Below are 23,929 nucleotides of genomic sequence, written 5' to 3' on the forward strand. Positions count from 1 at the left end.
TTTTATACTTTAACATATGCAAACCATAAGAATGTACATTTCGCCAAAACCATCCCTACAGAAATACTTATGAGATTTTTAGAAAACACTTAATGGACGATGTCAGGGATAGCAAGCACTTGAAATTCATATTTTACCACTAGTTTCTGCAAAAAAGGAGGTTACAAATCCTTGCACTGGAACATTAACATACACTGTACTTATGGATTTTACACTATATTTATGTCTTATACCTTTATTATCGAGTACTATTAAATGTGAGTGCATTCTTCTACTCAGTTTGGAAATACTTCAGTTAAAATAATCTCCTACTGTGGCAGTAAAAGTCTATCAGCTCTTTCTTACTGCTCAGTTATGACAAAGAGGAAAATATCATTTGTATTGCACTAACTAATCATGTAAGTGACACTCATGGCAGAGAAGTCTGAATGTGACTTCATATTTGGAGAATCTTATTTATTTCAAAGAAGCATGTTTACTAACAGTTTAAAAGTAAATGTACCAATCATCAGTTTGCTATAACAAGGTAAGTCTGTCACAGATACTAGAATCACGTAACGAAACATAGTGCACTTTCTATTTTCCTGATTCTTCAGTTTAGAACACCCCTTTCTATTTTGCTCATATTCAGGCTAAAAGTCCCAACTTCTCCTCCTCTTCCATTACCCAGATTCTTGCCATATCTGTAATTAGTCATACACATGCCAACCTTCCAAACTGACCAAAACTCAGCTGTAGCTGTAGTACAAATATATTCTGCATAGTGCACATTAGACATTAGAATGTACCCTGCTAAAAAAACTTGCTATTAATTTATGTATTAACGATTCTACCTGAAAGTTTGCTCTGCATGAGAAATGCACTCCTTTTGAAGGAGTTCTGCATTCCAGTTCTCAGAAATAAGTAAATATATAGCTTTTTACATTAAAAAAAGACTCACTTTTCATAATGCACACTATGCGCAACACGAAGAACCAGTAATTCCACAAAAAGGATTTAATTAACACTAGATACCCCACACACACACTCAGAAATACTGGCAGCAACCTCATAACCTCTCCACAAAGGGGTCAACTATTTTAGCTACTTCAGAAATATGGAAATTGAATTCTAATAATTTCTATTACAACTGTGAAACTCAACCTGTCTCTGAGAGGTTCATCATCTGTTTGCTGATACACTACTCACAATTTCATCTTCAAATTCACCTGTAGCTTTCTAAAATGGGAAAATATGTAAGTTGCTGGAAAAAACATGAAAATACCTAGGCTCACATTCCATTTACCACAAAACCACAAAATAGATACAAAAGCTTTTTAAGCAAGCTATTTTACAAGGCTTTTGTGCATTCTACTAAGAGCTTAATATTGGCACAGCCTTAGGTGAAAGAGGATGTCTTCATACCTACCATTCACATGGCTGGAGTGACCGAAAAGCTTGCAGAGAAGCATCCATTCCAGCAAAATCCCAAAATTTAACATCATAGTCATATCCACCAGTTATCAAACGGGCACCTGAAGGATCCAACCCCAAAGCAGAAACCTATAAAATAAATAAATAAATAAATAAAATAAGGTCATTCAGCTTTTTATTTTTCTTTTCTACAAGTCTTTAGGTGCCACCAAGCTATAAACTACTACTAAAATTAAAAAAAAAAAAAAAAAACCCCAAACAATTCAGTGTGCTGGTTTCTTCCTAAAGTATGTCAGCTATATTTCATTAGTAGTGAATTTTCACTACCTTGTATGTCTGAGTATTGGCTCAGACATACATATTGGGAGAATGGCTATAAACCACTCAAGAGAGCTGAAAAAGTTAATTTCTAATCATCTCATTGCAGAATTTATTTCCATAAAGAAAACTGTACCATAAAACTTTTCTCAAACTTACAAATAACATTACCAATAAGAGACTGAAATGGCATTTAAACATCACCAGTTCAAGATTTTCTGCTAGTTTATTCAAGGCAACACATTTACATACATACATTGTTTGGTTAAATTTCTCTTCTGAAAAGAAGGAAAAGAAAAATAAAGTATAAACTTGGATTAAAAAAATTACAAACTTAATAAAGTATTATTTCACCTAAAAAACTCAGAAAAAATTACAAAACACTATTTGTTTCATATACAAAGCTTGATGCTGAAAACTACTGAGAACTTTGGGAAAGAATGTTTAATGCTCACTACTCTTGTTTGTTACCCTTAAATCAAAAGGTTGATTAAAATCGGATTTTTAGTGAAAATCTTATTTTAATCCTCTATCTGAAGATCTTCATTAGTGTACAAATCACCATATGGAGAAGTGACACTAACAGAAAGCATCTCATTGATACAGTATCTTTTCCTTTCACCTTTTTTTTTTTTTACTTTCCCAATTCAAACGTTTAAATATACTGCTTTGTGCTATTCCTAAGAATTAATTACATGCCACACAGTGCTTATAGTAGCGTGACATATTCAATTTTCAAATAAAATAAATGCAACTTCAACATGCCCTTTTTACCATTTAGTACAATTTTTAAATCCCATTTGTTTTCTAACATGCAGAAAAAATGGGCTTCTTCAGATTAATCACACATTCAATTAATAGCCAGGAGTGTTCTATACCACAATAACAAATATAACAAGGACCAGCTGTGATATGAGAAAGCAGATTATTCAGAATACCTCTCATTGTGCATTCTTTTTCATACCCACCTATGTAACAAAAGAGTAAGGGAAGAAGGAAAAAAAAACAACCAACCAACCAAACAAACAAACAAAAAAACCCTCAGGAAATTTATATATCCCTGAAGTTTCACTGGGAACAGCAACTCTTATTGCAATGTAGAAGCAAGGCAACAAAGAAACCTATCTGGTTTCTAGAAAGAATCTGCAACTTGGGAAATATTTTCTGAGAGCTTTTCAGCTGCACAGGAATAGAGTCATCAGCAATCCCACATTCACTAGACTGAAGGGGTACAGATGGGATACATAAGTTTAGCTGAAATAGAGTACACTGTATGAATATAATGAGAAGACTATTTTCAAACACTGAGGTGAAACCTTGATAAAGATCTGAAGTTGCTCCCATCCCTACATGTGTGCAATGACAGAAGTAAGTGGTTTCATTATTCTAAAAGAAGCAAAGAGAGAGTCCTACAGAAGAGCTGTTGGGGTTTTTTTATTTTTAATTCACTGCATCCAGTCTAATCCAACTGTGCTATATATACCCATATTATAATTCACCTCTGCTCTAGGTAATGACAGCTGCATTCTCATGCAGTCAAAATACCTCTGAAGTCTTTCAAAATTGTAACTTCCATTTTACAAAGCCTTTTAGTTAGAAATAGCCTGAGCTAATGCTTTAAGAAGCCAACAGAAGATTTACTGTTGTAATATAGGGAAAAATAATTTAAAAAATTTTACATAATAAAGTTTGTTATAAAACGTATTCAAGAAGCATACTGAAGAAGCAATTACTGTCACATGTAGAATAGTAAATAGCTTCCAAATCCTAGTATACACAGAAATTATTATGCAAAGACATTACATGTAATAGAATGCATATTTTACACATCTTTTTCTGTTCTCATTTATAATTCATTACTTTTTCTTTTCTCTATGCCTGTATGTCTAGCACTAAGACAGAACAATTGCGTAAGCCTTACCACCTCTCCACAGTATAAGAGAGACCACAAAGTTTGATGTCAGACTATTGACTTGACACTTCTGAAAATACTACATAAAAAGAAAATAAAACCAGGAGTTTTCTTAAAATTCTAATACAAGAAAATTATATATTTCCTTAGATTGTTTAAAGCCTCGTGAAAAAGCATTTTTCTCAACTAACTTTTCTTTTTTCCTTTTTTTTTTTTCTTTCCCCCTCTCCAAAGAAACTTTCAGGAGTGCCATAAGTGCAAATTCTATTAACTATCTTCATAGGGATATAACAACAATTTTCTCACTGAAGCCTAAGTCTTGGTCCAAACTGAAAAGGATAAAGAGAAGCATAATTTTTTTAATGACCAAAAAAGAATATGGGGAAAGGATTTGGAAATAGATTTAAGCCTGTTCATAGCCAGAAAATAAACCCCATACTACAAAAGTAGATCTTCTATCAACCAGCACATAAAAACAGATGGAAAATAATATTACCCAGAGATTAAAATACTGACTACAGAACAAAGAAATAATAGATCCAAGTCAGGGAGTGGTTCTTTAGAAGAATGTAAAGGAGCAATATTGGAGGTGAAACCTAGAAAAGATACACTCAAAATCAAGGAAGAACAAAGTTTCATGAAATTGGAAATGGTATGTAAAAGGAAGTTAAAGATTCAAGTAAAATTAATGAGACCTAGAAATGAGTCCTAGAAACTTCAGCAATAAAATTATCTTTAAAATCCATGAAGAGTCAAAGAAAAGTCTAGGTTAGACCTATGTCTAGTTTAAGAAGATCTAGCCTAGAAGAGGAACACTAACAATTGCAGGAAGGTTTGTTGACAGAAAGGAAGAATAAAACGAGATTGCAGTTGAGTCAAATAGAGCCATGCTTGGGTTATTACAAGAAAGCAAAGAGGCAGCCCTAAAACACACTTTCAATTGCAGTAACGCAAGAGCTACACCAACATTACAAACAAAGAAAAAGAACTAGCTCCTTGATTTTAGCTGACAATAATTATGAGCTAACGTATTTCATAGGCTAGCTTAGTTCTAGGAAAAACAAAAAGTGTTGAAAAATGTGTTACTACTTACCGCTTTTGTCCCATGTTGTAGTGTAATTTCATGAGAATCTGGAATTTTCTTGACAGGGTTCTAGAATAAAAGGAAAATTCACCTCTGTGAGAACAATGCTAGGACCAAAAAAAAAACCATAACAAAAAAATCCCAAATAGTAATGCACATATATGTGTGTGTGTGTGTGTGTGTGTACATACATACATACATACATACATACATACATATATATATGTATATATGTATGTATGTATGTAAGGTTTCCCTTACGCCAGCAGTAACCTGAGGAGGACAAAGAAAGTGTAAATCATAGACGAGAGACTGATTCCAGATTTTTTTCACGGGTATACCCTCAAAAATGTCAGAAATAATTATTAAAATATATGAGATTACATTAATAAAGGCTATATATATATATATATATATATATATATATATATGCACATATTTCCTGGTTTTCCTCTTTAAAATTGTCTTAGGTTCTTATTCATTAATATCTAACAATATTGAATCATGATTTAGACAATCCATCGATATGGATGAGCTCTATGAAGTTAACAAAATTCATTAAAAACATCCAGACATTCATTACAGAAGCTAAGTTATGTATGTGGTTCATTAAGATCATGGACTGGCTTCCCATTCCACTTGTGCCATTACTCTAGCTGTCATGAGTCTGCACAGCTGCCACTTTGACATCAGCCATAACAGAGTCAATGTAATTCAGAGAATTATGGGGGAAGACAGGAGAAAGAAGGTGAGTATTTGTTGACTGGTTATCTTCCAGAGTAACTTGCACACGTATACAAGCCCTACCTCCCAGCAAGTGATGAGACATCACCTACTGACGAGAAGTAGAGAATAAATCTTTTGTATTCTTTTGCTTCCATGTGCACCCTCTGCTTTTGCTTTATTAAGATACCATTACCTAGATCCATAAGATTTTTTCCATCCATCATGGTTTAAGCCCACCAGCTATCTCAGAACCATGCAGCCACTCACTCCCCACCCCACCTTCTACCTACCCCCACACCCAGGGGGATGGGGAGGAGACTTGAGAGAATGTATCTCCCATGGGTTAAGATAAGAACAGTCCAGTAACTAAGGTATAACACAAAACAACTACTGCTACCACCAATAATAATAATTATAAGGAAGTAACAAGGCAAGAGAATACAACCGCTCACCACCTGCTGACTGACACCCAGCCTGACCCAAGCAGTGATCTAGCCCTTCTGGGTAACTCCACCCAGTTTATATACTGGGCATGACACGCTGTGGTATGGAATACCTCTGGCTAGTTTGGGTCAGGTGTCCTGTCTCTGCTTCCTCCTGGCTTTCCCTCCTCCCTGGCAGAGCATGAGCCTTAAAAAGTCCTTGGTCGAAGTAAACATGACTTAGCAACAACTAAAAACATCGCTGTTACCAGCATTGTTCCCAAGCTGAAAATCAAAAACGTAGCACTGCAGCAGCTACTAAGGAGAAAAATCACTGCTACTGCTGAACCCCGGCACCATCTTATCTTCTCCCCTCCTTGTCCTGCTGAGGAGGGGCGTGATAGAGCAGCCTGGTGGGCACCTGGCGTGCAGCCAGGCTGAATCCATCACAAAGTAACAGTAAAAGTTTACAAATAACTACACATGACATTGCGAAAGGTATAGCCCACACAGCATTAAAAGACACTTCCACAGACTCAGTGGTTTACAAGCTGAGAAGCAGGTGTAGCTCAAAATTCCCAAGTGAAGCTGTGATTATGAAAATTAGATTATTGTTCTATTAACACTACAAAGCACCTGAACAAAGGTATAACTTTAATACGAATTAAGTTTTCCTTGCCTCATTATTCCCTGCACTATAAATTGGTATTTGCTGATCTTGGGATACAAAATCTGATCAATAGCTGCTGGTTGTACATGCTTCTAAGCACATTCCTAAAAAAAACAAGTGTGAAAAAAGAAAACAAACAGCTTGCAGATTCATATTGCCATCACTCACAGCAAAACATATACCACTTCTGTGAACCAAAGGCTTTCACATAAACCATCACTGCTGAAAGGAGAAAGAGCATTTTGGTCATTCATTCTCACATTAATCACTACAAGGTTCTTATTTTGTCTTCCAACCCACTTACTGGAATATTACAAGGCTGCTCATTTCATACACCTTACCAGGAAGGTACGTATTGTATGTCTATATTGTGTCAGCACTGTATTTTGAGAGGGTGGGTATCTTACCTACTTTAAGATTTCTTTCAATAATCCAAATATTAATAAACAAAATGTGCTAGAACAAACTTATTTAAATCCTAGGTCCTCCAGGCGACAATAATCAAGTCCCTCCTTTAATGAGAGGAGCAAACCACTAAAATAAAACAGTGCACTCATGTTGAACACTGTTCTGGCTACTTATCTTCAAGGGAGAACAACTAACAGGAATGCATTCAGCCACCCGATAAATCAAGCAACCTGAGCCTGAAAGTCAGACATCTGGCGAGTGCCAGAGGTCCTACTCTCTGCAGTGTCCAAGGGATGCCTGACAGTTAAAGTAACTGTTTGGATTATTCAAAACAAAAAATTGAGATAACAACATTCAGGAATGTATCTTGGCATAACATTTTCGAATTAGCTAAACATTTACAAAAAACCCTACGCTGGCTTATTCTATTTTAGTAACTATGAACTTCCTAAATGATTGAAAACACTCTAAGTAGCTCTAACCTACAAGTGCCTGTATGCGCAAACAAAAATCAGATGCAATTACCACTCTTCCATTTATTAGATACCAAAGAATAAGAAATGCCATAAAATCTTTTTTTTTTTTTTTCAGTTCCCAGAACTTTGTTAAATTACTGAAATTTACTATTTCAAGAATGATGTTCTGGAAAATTTGTATTCTAATTAAAGCTAAAAGATATTAAATCTTTACAGGATTTTTGTTGGTTTTCTTTTTCCTTAAACCAATACACTGAATTGTTTCCCTTTAAGAACCAACAAAAGAAAAACACCTTAGTGTTAACATATCTCAAAAATTCTTAACTCCCTGTCTTACATAAGATTAATACACATTAAATCTGTGAAATACTAAATTCTATAAGCTCACGGTTTTTCCTCAAAAATGAAAAGTCTTACCTTTTAAATAACTTCTGCAAGGGTATATTGCAAGTCCAGTATCATATCTGCAGTTTGCAGTTACACTTTTTTTCCAAAGAATTCCAGCCTTAGCTGACTGTTAAGCTCCTGTGCCTCATTCTACTCACTGCACCACTGTCCCTAAATACTGTGATTTTTTTTTTTTTTTTTTTTTTTTTGTTCCTTTTGGGAGCTTCTATATCCTCAAGCAATATTCAGAAAATATGCCACTAGAAACCACAGGCTGAAACTAGGTCAGAGCCTCCAAAATCTCTTGAGAAAAATCAAAGACAAAAACAAAAAAAAAATCAAGTAAGCCAACAATGTAGGCCAAACCAGCCATGGAGGGATTAGATACAAAAGGGAAAAAACAGTCAGAATCTGTATTTCTACATCCTACAACATATCCTTCAATAACCTTGGGATTGTGAATATGGGCAATAAAAATCTTTGGGACTTGGCAGAAGACACAGGGATACAGGAGATGAGAAAACAATGGGCTGGTACCTTTTTGATAAACAGAACATTTGGTTTGGAGAGAAAGGGCCTACAGAAATAAACAGTATCAGAGGAATTCACAATTTAAAAGTATCTCAGCCTTTATCATCTGTTAGCCTAACAGACTGACCATCCAAAAGACATTTTCAAATTACTTTTGAACGACAATTTGAGGTTAACATGATTAAATGATTTTCACAGCTTACATGGATAAAAGCAAAGACTACAAAAAACAAAACTTAAAATTCCACAAAGGCATATTCTGCTGACCTCAAACACACAGTAACTTTGAACTGCACTTGTTGAAAAATAAATTCATCCACTAGAATCTGACCTCTCCCCACACTTAAAATACTCCTACAAGTTAGAATACAAGTCCTCAAACGATTCAGCTTTTCATGGGCCAACCAGAGAAGGGCAGAATAATGCATTTAAGCCTAAAAGTACCGCTGTTTGCAGAGGTCTGTATATCACTAAATGGAAACTATCCTTTGTGAAAGATACTTGCAAGCTATAGGTAATCTTTCACAAACATGAAGTCCTTAAATAAGAACTTTTCTGGGTACCCACAAGAACACATTTTAACAGAGGAAACAGTATTTTTTTCTTTTTTTCCAGTGTTTGCAATTGTCCTTAGATTCCAGTTCAGAGGATCTTGCCTTCCTTGAGGATTTCAGGATTATATACTGATCTAGAAGAAAATACGGCTTCCCCTCTTTGTATACCTCCTATGTCTTTACAGCTTTCCTGAAACACTGACACATTGAAGAGTTGAAGAATTCTCATTTGTGGGAGCAGAGCTGTGGTACAGCACAGGGGAAAAAAATGCAAAAAACTACAACAGGTTAAGATAAAGGTGAGCACTTTCCCTGTTATGAGGGGGAGAAAAGTTGGCTTGGCTACTACTTCTTTTAAATACTTTAAGCACTATATTATAAACTCCCTTCTGCTGCAAGCATAAATGCTCACACCCTGGTCTTCTCAGTCTCTGGTTTGGTACACTGCACGCGGAAGACGCTGCTTGCTCATGGGCAGCAGTAAATGGGGAGGAGGCAAGGACTACACTTTACAGAGATTTCTCCATTTCTGGTGGAACTGTGGGTTTCACAGTACGAATTTAACAGAGATGGCCTGACACAGATGACTGCTTCCTAACTACAAGACAGATGGAATAACTGGGTCAATAACAGACAGCAGGAAAAGCTAGTGGAAGGGGTGGGGAAGGGAGAGAGTAAGACAATATGGAATGGATGGAATTGCCTTCATCTACTTAAGAAACCTGCAGCAATTCAAACTTCCAAATGAAGGGCTCCCAGCAGAAAACCATTGTTTAATCATGCAAATCTCAGGCATTCCAACAATTGAAAAAACAGAAGTTTCTATTTTCAAGTATGTTGTTTAAATGTCTCATGTTTTAATTTAATTTTTTTTAAGCATCCTCTCTTCCCCTCCAAAATGACTCCAACTAGGGAAGCAGGAAATTTTGAGGGCCTTTTAATGCTTCAGTATACAGACCGACAGTGCTGAAATTTTCTTCCTTGTAACCAGAAAGTAACAATTTTCTGTATCTACCATTCTTTTCCAGTAAAGAGTTCAAAGAAATTGGCATGATTTAAAAAAGTAATCAAGAGAGGCAGAAGTTAAAAAGATAAATGTCATGCCCCCTAATAAAGATGTTTATACTATAAATTATGTAACATTGAAATAAAATGTTTTAAAGAGAGATTTTAAGAATGAAACAAATGGACAGGCAACTCATCAGCAGTCACAACAGGAAAGATGAGATTTCTGACATGGTAATTCCCCTAGAGGAAAGGTCCAACACCACAAACAATTCAGTTTAAACAGGCAAAATACCACAGAAAACCACTGAATTGTGCAGATAAGCTGCTCTAACACCACCACAGAAACATTATCCGACTGCTGCAGTATCTAGGCTCAACAATACACTAGCACCAATTGCAGAAAACTTCAGAATACTTCTATTTCAGAAGTTACAACAAAAAAAAGCCACTTATGCTTGCTGTTGCTTGCTAATTTCTGTATCAAATTTATCTGGTTTACAGGTCCAAGTATTCTCACTTAAACATTACCTAAAATACAACACAAATGGTTCTCTTTTCAGGGAAAGAAGTTACAGAAGTCCATCAAACATCATAGGGGGACACTTGCACAACCTCCCTGTATTGGAGTTAAGTTCAGAGACACAAACATACAGTTCTTCCTTTATACCTCACATCCAGCTTTGTGAGCTAATACATCTGTGTCAGTGAACGAATCAAGAGACTATTCTCATGATGATGAGCAGAGGACAGAATCTTATTTCAGCCTTCAATATTGAGTCTGAAACACTATCACAAGAAAGATAAAATCATGTGGAAAGTAGTATTAAACAGATCTGGGAAAAAATATACCTCATTCTTCTTTTCAGACTAGAAGAATGTTTTCAGCTCTGGCACCCAGTTGAACCTTCCACAACAGCAATGAATGCTGTAGACAGTTGTTAAGAGTTTAAACGGGGATTTCTAACTTTTTATTTAAAAAAAACTCATTTTGCACACAAACACACACTAATGTTCACAGTTTGTTCCACAAGTTAATCCTCATGCACCGATTAGAACTCCTTGCTCACTGATTAAAACCAGGAGCAAGGAGAGCACACAGCAGGTACACTACCCTGGACTTCAGTAGAGCAGACTTTGGCCTCTTCAGGATCTGCTTGGTAGAGTACAATTGGACAAAGCCATGCAGGGAAGAGGGCCCAAGAAAACCGCTAAAATTCAAAGATCACCTTCTCCAAGCTCAGGAGCAATGCATCTCAACAAAGAGAACACCAGGCAAGAACTCCAGGAGGCCTGCATCACTGAACATTTGATCCTGGACAAACTCCAACACAAAAAGGAAGCCTACAGAGGGTGGAAGCAAGGACAAGGAAGGAAAGGAGGAGTACTTGAAGGAAGGAATATATATCCTGCGTAGTATTCTATGATTCTACTTCTAAAAAGAGCAGGCTTTTCAAGGTCACAATTTTTCAGTATTTTCCTCAAAAACTTGAAAGTGAAAATAAATGTCTAAGATATACAATAAGGTTGCATAAGTGTATGCCCAACTGAAAGATGGAGTATGAGAAAACATAATGTGAGAGATGGGCAACATTTGTTTTACAGCAACAGAAAAATGGAAACATTGTTCGCTTAATAGGAGTGCGTGATCCACAGACTTGAAGGAAGCATTCAGATTTGAAAGGACATTTCAACAACTTTTAATTTCCTCTCTTTTAATTGTTAAGAGCTGACAGATGTATTCTGATGCAGACTTGCATGTTATTAAACTCAGTTTCGCCCAGATTCATATGATACAAGTTTCTGAATGTGATGCACCTAAACACTGAACATGCTTCAGACTTCATTTACAGCTTTCAAAAAGGGACAGATGACTCCAGAAGAATTAGAGTGTCACAAAGACATGAATCATATGGAGATCTCTCCTCTTCATGAATTACGCAGAGAGCAAAGCAACTGAATTTGTTGATGAATCTGGGCCTATGTGTGTGTATTATCTACAATTTTGGCCTAAAACAAAGTAAAGAAGGAAAATATTACTGAAAGCAGGAGGATACATACAAACACACCAGTGTTAATTGTCTTAGCTGATATTCCCATGAAGCACCCTCAGTATCTGTTACTCATGGAAAAACGTAGGTAACTCGTAACTCCATGACAAAAGCAAAAAACCTTCAAAATACTATCTCTCCCAATTATCCTTTAATTTGGGTAACACTTAGAACAGAACTTATGTCTTTAATTTTAAGTATTAGAAGACAAAAGAGATGTTACTGTTTTCTCTAGTGCTCTAAACCACATTACTCAAGGGTGCATTCAAGAATTAAAGATGTGCTTAAGTAGATGAACTTCCTTATGAATGCCTACAGGAAGCAAGTTTGTTTGTTCAATATGGAAACAGTACTGTGGCTAGCTTCTCTCAACATCATCTAATTCACAGCCTCATGAAATTTTTTCTTATGATCTGAACCAGAGTGTTTAGTAAGGTTTAACCAGCAAGGGAAAAGACCTTAGATTAAATCTTCATTCCAACACATGGCTTACGAAAAATAATAAATTTATAATGTTATTATAGGTCAGATACAACATATTTTATTATATAATGGGTCAAACGGCAATTCAGAGACTTTTTCCAGACACAATAGGTAACATGAATTAAATTTCCTCTTCCCTTTCATGCCACTTAATGGCATGTCCCCTTCTGAAAAGACTCCAATGGCTTAAGAACTTAGAAAAGGTATCATAATTAGAGTCTCATCATGGTTTGCAAATATTGCTTTTAGATATGTCATACTTCCAAAGTACTGCAAAAGCTTGCCTGATCCATCTCCTGGGAGATATTTTAAGATAGATTTCAGGAGGTTACTATTTTTCACCTAGATTCCAAAAACCTCATTCAGATCATTTCTAAATTTATAACAAGCCCTTGATTTATGAAGTCATAGTCTGTATTAATATTTATGACCTGGGAATTTTTTCACAATGTATACTAGAGAAATTCTCCTGAGCTTTTTCTAAAGCAAGTTGTAATCACTGATAAAACCGATTCAAATCTAAAATTGCCTCCAGTTGTTCAGGTTTCCTTTGCAGTTTCTGGGGGACTGATTTATTTACACTGAGTATTCTACTGATATGACAGATACGCTACATTCTGTTCACGTAACAACCTATTTCATCTTTATCATCTCTGCTTCAAATGCATATAAATACTTCACATTTCCTAAATCAGTATGCACAATCACCATATACCACCAAAAACGTACCTATGTTTAGTCAAGAGATGGTTTTACTACAACATACTATGTTAAGAATGAAAAAAAGTCTCTGTCTTTTTGTCAGACATACCTTTAAAGATTATTCTTTAGAGCTGAATAGATATTCAAAATAAAGGAATACTTCTATTTATTCTGAAACAGTAAAACAGCGCAACCATAGATCAGCTGACAATGAGGAGAAACAAAATGAACATGCAATCAATATCTTTACTCTGAAAGCTCTGCTCAGGCTGGCAGGTAACCAAAGAATAGCTTAATTCTGAAATCAGAAAGGCCAAATAATAATTGTGAATTTTTATCTCTTTCGAGTTTAATTGCCAAATGCTTATTCAGATGCAAACAGGCCTCTCTAAAGCATTCACATGTGAAATATCACATTCAGCCTGACAAGAATTTCTGTACCACAGAGATTCCACGCAGAATTTTTCCTACAGGAAGTATGCCCAAAAAAACACCCATGAAAGAGTCCAAGAACACAACATAGCATGTAGAATCAGACTGAACCTAACTTTAGTCAACGCATACATTTTTCGTCTTGTTAGCCAGTTCATCCAATTATTTACATTAAACTTGCTGTAAAACACCCTTTCTCTAAACTATACAGACAATTTGTCATTATCACCTTTTGGCATACTCTGGGGGAAAAAAAAAAATGTGTGAAGCTATTTTACTTGCCTTCCAAGAGAAACCATGAAAACCAAGATTAAACTAAGAATTCTATAGGCAGTATCCTTCTTTTTAATAATTAGAACACTTCTGTATGTTTTTCAGCCATTAAAATAGCTTCACGGCTCTTCAGATTTACCATCTGTCAAAATAATTTTGAATATATACGAATTTCAAAACCATATATGCACGAAATTTAACTTCCTTTGAAAAACACAAAAAAAACACAAAAACAAACTAACAAACAGAAAACCCTCTCCCCCTACATATTTTAAAAGTCAGTGACACTATTCAGCCTTTGTAATTCATGCAGCAAAAGACAATTTTACTTACATGCACTTCTACAGAAATACATTTGTAAGCAGTGGAATTAAGTCCAACAGCAGCACTACAATCTGAATTTTAATTCTGGACTCAATGTAACCAATGAATGCTCGATACTTGGAACTGCTGCCTAGGACATGGAGATTACTACAAATTAAACGCACTTTTCTCCTCATCAAAAGAAGAGCTTGATGTTCACTTTAAGACTTCTGGTGATTATGTTAGCACAGAGTTTTATAAGCATCAAGGCAATACAAATAAGAACCTCTAGACCTCTCTCATTAGTGAGCCATCTCTTTTAAACTATACATGTTTTAATGACCAATACTAAAACAACACACCACTGGTGCACACTATTCCTTGACCTTTAACTTTAGGCAATTAATTTCATTCCTGCATACCCATTTCCTCATCTGAAAAATGTGAATAAATAATACCTATCATAAGGAATCTGCTACATGCTAGGTTTTATTAAGCCATGTTGGTAAAGCTCTTCAAATTCCTCAGGGATTCTTAGCAAACACACTACAGCCACGAAAACTAAACAATCACATCTCTATAGAGTTGTCCACAGACAACACTTTTCAACAGTTTTCCAACTGGGAGTGTAGAAAAAGTGTTCACTCAAAAGTTTACTCCAGCATCTTAAAAGTCACTAATTTATGCATACCATTCCAGTCAGTACCCAATATTCCAGTTGTCTACAACTAATCAATTAGGTTAAGGAATTAAAAAGGGGGGCAGGGAGGAATAGGACTATGATGGAACTGAGATGGAGAGTTTATCATCTGCTAGTCATGCAAAGATGATCTACAACCACAGGGTGAAGGCAAGGGGTGGGGGTTAAAAATTACAGCATATCTAAGTTACTGCAGGAAGGAAGGACAATTTCCTATCTAGCTCCCACAGCTGGTTCCAATTCTATTACTGTTTCGATTACTAATTTTCCCATGCCACCCATAAATTACAGTCAAAACATTAACATTTAAGCTGTCATGTAGCAGTACACTTTTATGTAATGCAACAAGAGAATAAATTACTAAGTAACTTTAACTATGCATCTGGAAACAAAAAAAGATACATTTATATTGTACAACCATGAGGTCCATGCTTGAAAGAAACACCCTCTCTCTATGCTTCACTCAGGTATATTCCTTTAATATCAGAACAAGATAGTACATTATGGCCAGACGATGCATCTCATATTGCAGTAACTCATAGTGGGTTGCAATACCCAATGACATTGAAAATAATTTTCAAAATATTCAGGGCAAATACTATGCACTACCTTAAAAACCACAGCCTGGGCAAATATCTTCGTTTTCGTTTAAATCATAAACCCCATCAGTTTCAAAAGTCACGCCCAAGAATTGTGATACATATTCATCTTCTATGCATTAATATTGTAGCTCTTGCTCTAGTACCTACCAATGTTAATATCCCTCCAGCCTATTGTATCAAATATACTGATTTTTATACATATAGTCTGAAAATTCCAGATTATTACAATTAAACCTGACAAAACACACTGCTAATTGATTACATAATAATTACACAACTATTACTCAGTATTGCTTAATTGTGGATTATACAAAGAGCCCAACACATTTTTCAGTGGCATGATGCCCAGATATCAAATCCATCTTATTATATTCGTTCCTCAAGAAGGCAACACAGAAGCAATTCTTTTACTTTCTAACCCAAACTAAGATAAAGATCCATTGTCTAGACAATACACAAAATTTTTGCTGTGCACGTGGACAAAGGTGGCAAACGCTCAAAAATATCATACTTCACCGACTGAAATGCTTCATTTCAGACTCTTACTAGGTATTATATTAAGACCCTGTATATTTTTCTTACTTCATAACTGTCAAGAAAAGTAGAATATTAAACAGATCCTATGAGATCTTTCCTTCAACTATTCAATAGGCTTCTAGATCTTCTTCAGAAAGAGCTCCTGCAGATAATCCATGTAATACAAAGACTACTTGAGTTACTAGTAAAGTTGTCTTCTTTCTACAATCTACAATTTGTTTGGATTATACGATTCAAATTAAGTCACTATTATTGTTTAAATAACAACTTCGTTAATCTAGCTGAGATGATTAATAGCAACATATATCGTCAGCTTGGTCATAATAGTTAGCATGATATTTTAAACTCAGACTTACATAGCACAAAGATAACAATTTCAAATGTTCAGATGATGTTCTACCATTACTTTCTTTTGGAGTTAGGAAAGAAAATCGCAGTCCACAGATGTAAGGAATTTCTGATTTCAGACCACATTCCTACTACATATCTGATGCAAGACGTTCAGTAAGACAATTTCTTGTGTGTCTATGTATTATATCTTAAATGGGATAAATGTCCTATCCTGCAGGTGTGCTACAATGACAAATTAGTAAGTATAGTAGGTTCCTTCATGCATGAGCTGCCCAGATTCTACCAAGCCAGAAGCCATTCCTAAAGCTTATCATTAATACAGACTCAAATAGTAGTTTGGGTTGGAAGGAACCCTTAAAGGCCACCTAGTCCAACTCTCCCAGCAATAAGAAGGGACACCTTCAACTAGATCAGGTTGCTCAAAGCACTGTCCAACCTGACCTTGAATGTCCCTCCAGCAATGGGGCTTCTACCACCGCTCTGGGCAAGCTGTTCCCATGCTTCACAACCCTCATTGTAAAAATAATTTCTTTGCTCTACATAGTCTCAATCTACTCTGTTAGTTTAAAACTATTACCCTTTATCCTATACCTAAAGTCTACCCCCATCTTTCTAATAAGCTCCCTTGAGGCATTGAAAGTCCATAGCAAGGTCTCCCTGGAGCCTTCTCTTGTCCAGGCTAAACAACCCCAACTCTCTCAGTCTGTCTTCATAGGAGAGGTCTCCAGCTCTCTGAATATCTCCATGTCCTCCCCTGGACTCAGTTCAAAAGGCCAGCATTCTCCTTCTGCTGGGGGCCCCAGAGCTGGATGCAGTCTACAAGCTTATTTTCAAAACAAAGTAAAAACAACCAAAACACGCTATTGGAAAGTAAAAAAAAAAAAAAGAGCTCAGGGTATAATGCTTATACTGCAAGCGAAATCTTGCAATGGTTTAAAAAAAAAAAAAAAAAAAGTACGTGTATTTCATTCTCCTTTCTGACTGATTGGTGAAGTTAGCATGAAATGCAGAGTTCTGTAACTATCATTCCCATAAATAAGCAAGCTAAAAACACCGCTCTAGCAGTTCTTCCCCTGTAACAAGCAAGTGCTTAAACATAGGTCCAACTTGCTATTTTATCAAAAGAGAAACAAAAGTATGAAATAAGCCAAAAATGAGTGTCGGAGTAGCAGAGAGTTTATAAACACACACTGCCTTTCCACGGGAAAAGCTGAAATGGTGGGAAGGAACATAAAGCCCATAAAATAACCTGAGTGAAATGCAGTCCCAAGAATTTTTGTTCAGGTTCATTCAAATTCCTTGCTACGGATATTTTCCAGACAACTCATAAGGAAGCCAGACAAGGAAGACCTTGGACTTGTGATCCATGTGCTGATACAGTGTAATTCTGATACAAATGCTATCTCACCTAACACCTACTGCTGTCCCAAGCCTGACTGTTCCCCAGGCCTTTTAATAATTTACATTTCACCTTGTGGAAGCCATGCAAAATGGACAGTAGATAAGCTTATGAAAGCTGTATTGCCCTGAGTTTTTCAGTGTCCTTATTCTGTTTACAGATAAACTCCTAGGTACAGATCACTTGAAGGCATTTTTCTTTACACGGTTGCTTTTTAAGTTTACCTTGCCTTCTGTATCATACATACAGATACTCCGGATCCCCACTTCATCCAACTACCACAGAAAATACAGTCTTAGACAGAAAAACCAGACCTCTGAGCAGAGAAAAATGGCACCCTCTTGTCTTCAGGTTCCTCTCCTGAAATCCTGATAAACCTGTACAGAAAGGGACAAACTCCTTTCATAAACCAACTATTTCAGAAGCCAATATATACGGCAATTTATTAAAATGGGAAAACCCTGACACTGACAGTAACCTGTTTCTACCTCTGAACCACTTGCCTTGGAATTTCAGTCTAGTACAGAAATAAGAAAATAGAAAAATCATGAATCCTGCTTTTAAAATACAATCATTAGTTTGCCACAAACACCTACAAAAATTACTAAACCTTACCAAAAGCTATACATGTATTACCAAATCCTCAGTTACTATGATATTGAAAAATTTCAGTACTGCAGAACATAGGTGAGGGACAAGCTATCAAGAATGAGCAAATGCATATAAATAGATTTTTACAGTTGGTTGTGGGTATCAAAAGCTTAAAAGTGTCTATAAATACTGACACAGGGTAGATACACAGTGCACTGTCAAAATTCTGCACAATAAAGGGAGTGTGGGAGTTCTAACTAAAACACTGAAATTTTTCATAAACTTAGATATATGCTCCAAGATCATAATTACTGTTCAAGTGATAGACTCGTTTACAAACTTCCACTTCAGGAATTCAACCCATAAGCTATATCGTGAACTGCATGCAACTTGACCTATCAACGTCAAAGGATGAAAGACCGGAGATGATCTCCTCAGAACTTGTAATTACAAGAAGGTATGGTATGTTAAACCTAAGGTTTACACAGTAAACCCTTCCCATTGTTAACGTGCCGAGCTGAGAAATTACTGTCAGTGTGACTCAGAGGTTCTTCACCATGCCTTTTCAGCAAGAACACTGGCACAAAGTCAGGCAGTGTACTACCAGGGGCTGCCATGCTGAGTTTTCAAAAAACTTTTGAAATCTGAAGCTGAGTTATTTTCTTTGATGACAGATACATGGTTACAGATTAAAGATAAATTAAATATTATTTATTCACCTAATTTCAAAGAAACATTCTGCACGTGCTTGGGTTCTCATATCAACTCCTGACCTACAAGACACATTTCCTAACAAAGAAAGCCTAAAACCACCAGTGATCTTTCTTTCAGACTCTCTGTGCCTCAATCAGTCCTGATTTAATTTTTTTATCTGCAAAAACTGCAGTTAAGTACAAACAACTTTGAACCAAAAGCAGTTATTAGGAACTTCTATTCAATTTAGCTCTGAAAGTGAGCCAATTACATCAGGGGTTATGCAACAATAAAGGAAAATACAGCTTAAGGTTACTTTCTTGCCTACACATGAATTAGGTTTTAAATGTGCCAAAGAAAAACTGTATCACTAACTACTATTCAGAAAAAGTGAACAAACACGCAGTGCCAAGATTGGCTCCAGAAAAATATCTTTTTACTATACTTAGAAAGCAAGTATGCTTGATACATACGTAACTGCCAGAAAGAGACATGAATCCTTGCAATCCCACATTTTCTTTTGTTTTCCCTCCATACTTTTCAGAGCAATACTTAAGAGGAATACTCTTTTTCTTCCCTCCTTCCCAAAGAGCAGAGGATTTACACTCTGTTCTTACCCTACTGACTTACTGTACCATTAAGTGTTTCCTCATATTACCGATTCTTATTTGCCTCATTTGACTGTTAAATTTTAGCTGCTGTACATGACACGTATCATAAAACCCGCTATCATAAATCTGATTGTATACAGTACTTCAAGACGCAGACAGACAAAATTTTCTCCTAATCAGCCACAGAATTTGGGTGATCTCAACCATATTCTGCCACCCACATAAACTTGGTTGCAGAGTCCATCATAAGGTTACTCCCTGAAATTATCAGACAGGGTTACAGCTTCCATTAGCTCCTACAGTGCATGAGACTACTCCCAAGAGGTACATTAATGCAAATTGCATAAAACTACACACAACTGAACTACAGCTGACAACTATTATTTTTTGAGGACAGAACTAGTTTTCATAACTATCATGTTATTTGAGCAGATGCTCATTTAAAATAGCATTATAAATAGCATAGTTATATCTAATTCAGATTTAGCGACATTCATATTACTCTGGGGGGTTAGTATTTTTGCTGAAAATGCAGTGAATTAGTTGACTACTGCTCATTCTGCATTCAAACACTGACTGCAGTTTCTTACTTGGACTACAAGTCTTTGAGAAATCATAAAAAAACTACCATTGGACCTACTCAAATTCACTGTCTATTCAATGCAACAAAATTGCCTTCCATAAGAAATAGATATATGGATAGCAACTGGACGAAGCTTAGCACTATTTATACTATTAATTTAGATTTAAGTGAAAGGATCTGCTCTTAAAATTGCAGCTGTTATATGCAAAAAGCCTCCTTTATTACCCTATTACATACAGGCTTGCACTATCACAATACAAATAGAAACATTTACTTGGTATTATGTAAGGAGGGGCTGGCCGCTTGGGAGGAATATAGGACAGTTGTTAGATGTAGGGAGGCAATTAGGACAGCTAAGGCCTCCTTGGAACTCAATCTTGCTAGTCGGGTTAAAGACAATAGAAAAGGCTTCTTCAAATACATAGCAAATAAAACTAACACAAGAGGCAATATAGGCCCACTGCTGAACGAAGTGGGTGCCCTGGAGACAGAGGATATAAAGAAGGCAGAGGTGCTGAATGCCTTCTTTGCCTCTGTCTTTACTCCTGCAGACTCTCCCCGAGGGCCCCGGATTTCTATAGCCCCAGAAGGAGTCAGGACAAAGGAGGAGTTTGCTTTGGTAGATGAGGATTGGGTTAGGGATCAGCTATGCAATCTGGACATCTGTAAATCGATGGGTCCGGATGGAATGCACCCATGGGTGCTGAGGGAGCTGACGGAGGTCATTGCTAGGCCACTCTCCATCATCTTTGGTAAGTTGTGGGAAACGGGCGAGGTGCCTGAGGATTGGCGGATGGCAAAGGTCACACCAGTCCATAAGAAGGGCAAGAAGGAGGACCCGGGTAATTATAGACCGGTCAGCCTTACCTCCATCCCTGGAAAGGTGATGGAACAACTTACGCTTGACTCCATCACTAGGCATATCAAGGATGAGGGGGTCATTAAGAACAGCCAACATGGTTTTATGAGGGGGAAGTCACATCTGACCAACCTTATAGCCTTCTATGAGGAAGTGACTAGGTGGAGGGATGATGGTAGAGCGGTAGATGTAGTTTTTCTTTATTTCAGTAAGGCATTTGATACTGTCTCCCACAGCATCCTCATAGATAAGCTAAGGAAGTGTGGGCTTGACAATCAAGTAGTGAGGTGGATCGAGAACTGGTTGAAAGGAAGAAGGCAGAGAGTTGTGGTCAATGGCGCAGAATCTAGCTGGAGGTCTGTGACTAGTGGAGTTCCTCAGGGGTCGGTGCTGGGACCGGTGCTGTTTAATATTTTCATCAATGACCTGGATGAGGGAACTGGATGAAGTGTACCCTCAGCAAGTTCGCTGATGACACAAAACTGGGAGGAGTGGCTGACACACCAGAAGGCTGTGCTGCCATTCAGCGAGACCTGGACAGGCTGGAGAGCTGGGCGGGGAGAAACTTGATGAAATTTAACAAGGGCAAGTGTAGAGTCTTGCATCTGGGGAAGAACAACCCCATGTACCAGTACAGGTTGGGGGGTGACCTGCTGGAAAGTAGCGATGGGGAAATGGACCTGGGGGTCCTGGTGGATAGGAGGATGACCATGAGCCAGCAACGTGCTCTTGCGGCCAAGAAGGCAAACGGCATCTTAGGGTGCATTAGAAAGGCTGTGGTTAGTAGGTCAAGAGAGGTTCTCCTCCCCCTCTACTCAGCCTTGGTGAGGCCGCATCTGGAATATTGCGTCCAGTTCTGGGCCCCTCTGTTCAAGAAGGACAGGGAATTGCTTGAAGGAGTCCAGGAAGAGCCACAAAGATGATTAAGGGAGTGGAACACCTCCCTTATGAGGAGAGGCTGAGGGAGCTGAGTCTCTTTAGCTTGGAGAAGAGGAGACTGAGGGGTGACCTCATCAATGTTTACAAATATGTAAAGGGTGGGTGTCAGGATGATGGAGCTAGGCTTTTTTCAGTGATATCCAGTGATAGGACAAGGGGCAATGGGTGTAAACTGGAGCATAGGAAGTTCCACGTTAACATCAGGAAGAACTTCTTTACTGTAAGAGTGACAGAGCACTGGAACAGGTTGCCCAGGGGGGTTGTGGAGTCTCCTACACTGGAGATATTCAAGACCTGCCTGGACAAGTTCCTGTGTGATGTACTGTAGGTTACCCTGCTCTTGCGGGGGGGTTGGACTAGATGATCTTTTGAGGTCCCTTCCAACCCTTGGGATTCTGTGATTCTGTGATTCTGTATATTAAAAACTTATTTTCAGAGACTCCTTTTCAGAGGGGACTAAAATATGATGTGGAGTCACCAGAGATTGGAATACAAGCAGGAATGGAACACAGAAGAAGCCTGATCCCTACCAATTATGACACAGTACAGGTCTGTCACAGAGGGAAAAATAAAACAGAAGCCCCAAAACAACCAGCTGCCCTCGCCAAAGTATATGCTAGATAAGGCAACACCTAATCACAGAACAGAGGAGTAACTCTGAAGGACTCTTTGAAATGACAGGCAAGAAATTCCAGGTTAAAACAACGAAGTCATTAAAACAAGTTACTAGATCATTGGCAGGCAAGAGATACATGTCACAATTTTTAATCTGTTTTCTATTGATGTGTCCTGCAAGTTTTACTCTTTCATCATTATTTCTAGGGTTTACCTGTGGAAGATACACATACATCTATCCACTGAAGTCGGTCATAAAATCATCATACACTTCTATGTGACCCAATGTTTCACATTGTGTGCCTGCACACCTGTGCATGACATCTAAGCAGGGCAGGGAAAACCTGAGTAAAAGTAAATATGCAAGTATCACACAAGTAACGCACACACAAAAAAAAAAACACATATAGGAGTTTACATCTTCTCCACAATTTCAGTATTTTCCACATGAAAAATTAATGGAGTAAAAAGCAATTTATTTTTTTAAGATGGTTTTAAAGCCCAGAATGTTCACAAAGACCAAGATTTAAAACTGTAGAACAAGAAGGGGTTGACTTTAAGATGCTTCAGCACTCTGTGTCACAGTGGTCTTGTAAAATAGGCATGTGCAATTTGTAGACACTGCAGATGAGTCAGCTAACTATTTTTTTCTCCGTAATTTCCATTCCCAGCATTTTTGCTACTCATTAGAAAAGGCAGTAATACAATTAATGTACTAAAAGAATGTCACTTGGAAATATGCTTATTCTGGTATGTAAGACAAGACCAGTTACACCAAGACATTCACTTTGCAAGAGACACTATTTGTACTGGAAAAGGTTACAAATCTGGTACTACTGAAAGCAAGCTGATCCCCACATTTGTGGTAATAGCCTGACGTGTAGGTTTGCCTTCTTTATACAGAACAGCATGGTTGTCTCCGGAGTTGACTCTGGATGATCAGAAAATCCCAGATAAATCTCTATAAATCTATATGATGGATGAAACTTGGAAGATACTGACTTCAGAAAGAAACAGTAATTATTCTATAAGCTATGATTCTTCTCACCCCAATTTATATTTGCAGTGAAGCCTAGCAAGTTCTTGATATATACATATATATTTTATGTATTAACCAACACATTGAAAATATTCTAGTTTGAATACTGTAAACTAAAATTCTGAAAGGCTGTTTCAGGTGCCATAATTGTTGCCATTCAGATGTGGTTAAAAACGTTAAGTAATCACAGCTTCCCCTTCTGCTTAGAATATTTCCAATATGAAGACTGAGAGTTCAACTCTTCCGAGGACTTGCAAATC

At 37.1% G+C, this 23,929-nt stretch overlaps 1 protein-coding gene across 1 annotated transcript in view; it reads right to left on the reverse strand.

Annotated features, from left to right (window-relative positions):
• Positions 1 to 23,929, reverse strand: part of WDR70 (WD repeat domain 70) — a 119,727-nt gene that overhangs the window by 82,296 nt on the left and 13,502 nt on the right. The window contains exons 6-7 of the mRNA XM_065662898.1: positions 4,737 to 4,796; positions 1,409 to 1,542 (exon numbers count right to left, since the gene is read on the reverse strand). Coding sequence (XP_065518970.1) covers positions 1,409 to 1,542; positions 4,737 to 4,796 — 194 coding nt within the window. The remainder of the gene's footprint in view (positions 1 to 1,408; positions 1,543 to 4,736; positions 4,797 to 23,929) is intronic.

The sequence above is a fragment of the Lathamus discolor genome, chromosome Z, assembly GCF_037157495.1.
Source record: "Lathamus discolor isolate bLatDis1 chromosome Z, bLatDis1.hap1, whole genome shotgun sequence".
NCBI lineage: Eukaryota > Metazoa > Chordata > Aves > Psittaciformes > Psittacidae > Lathamus > Lathamus discolor.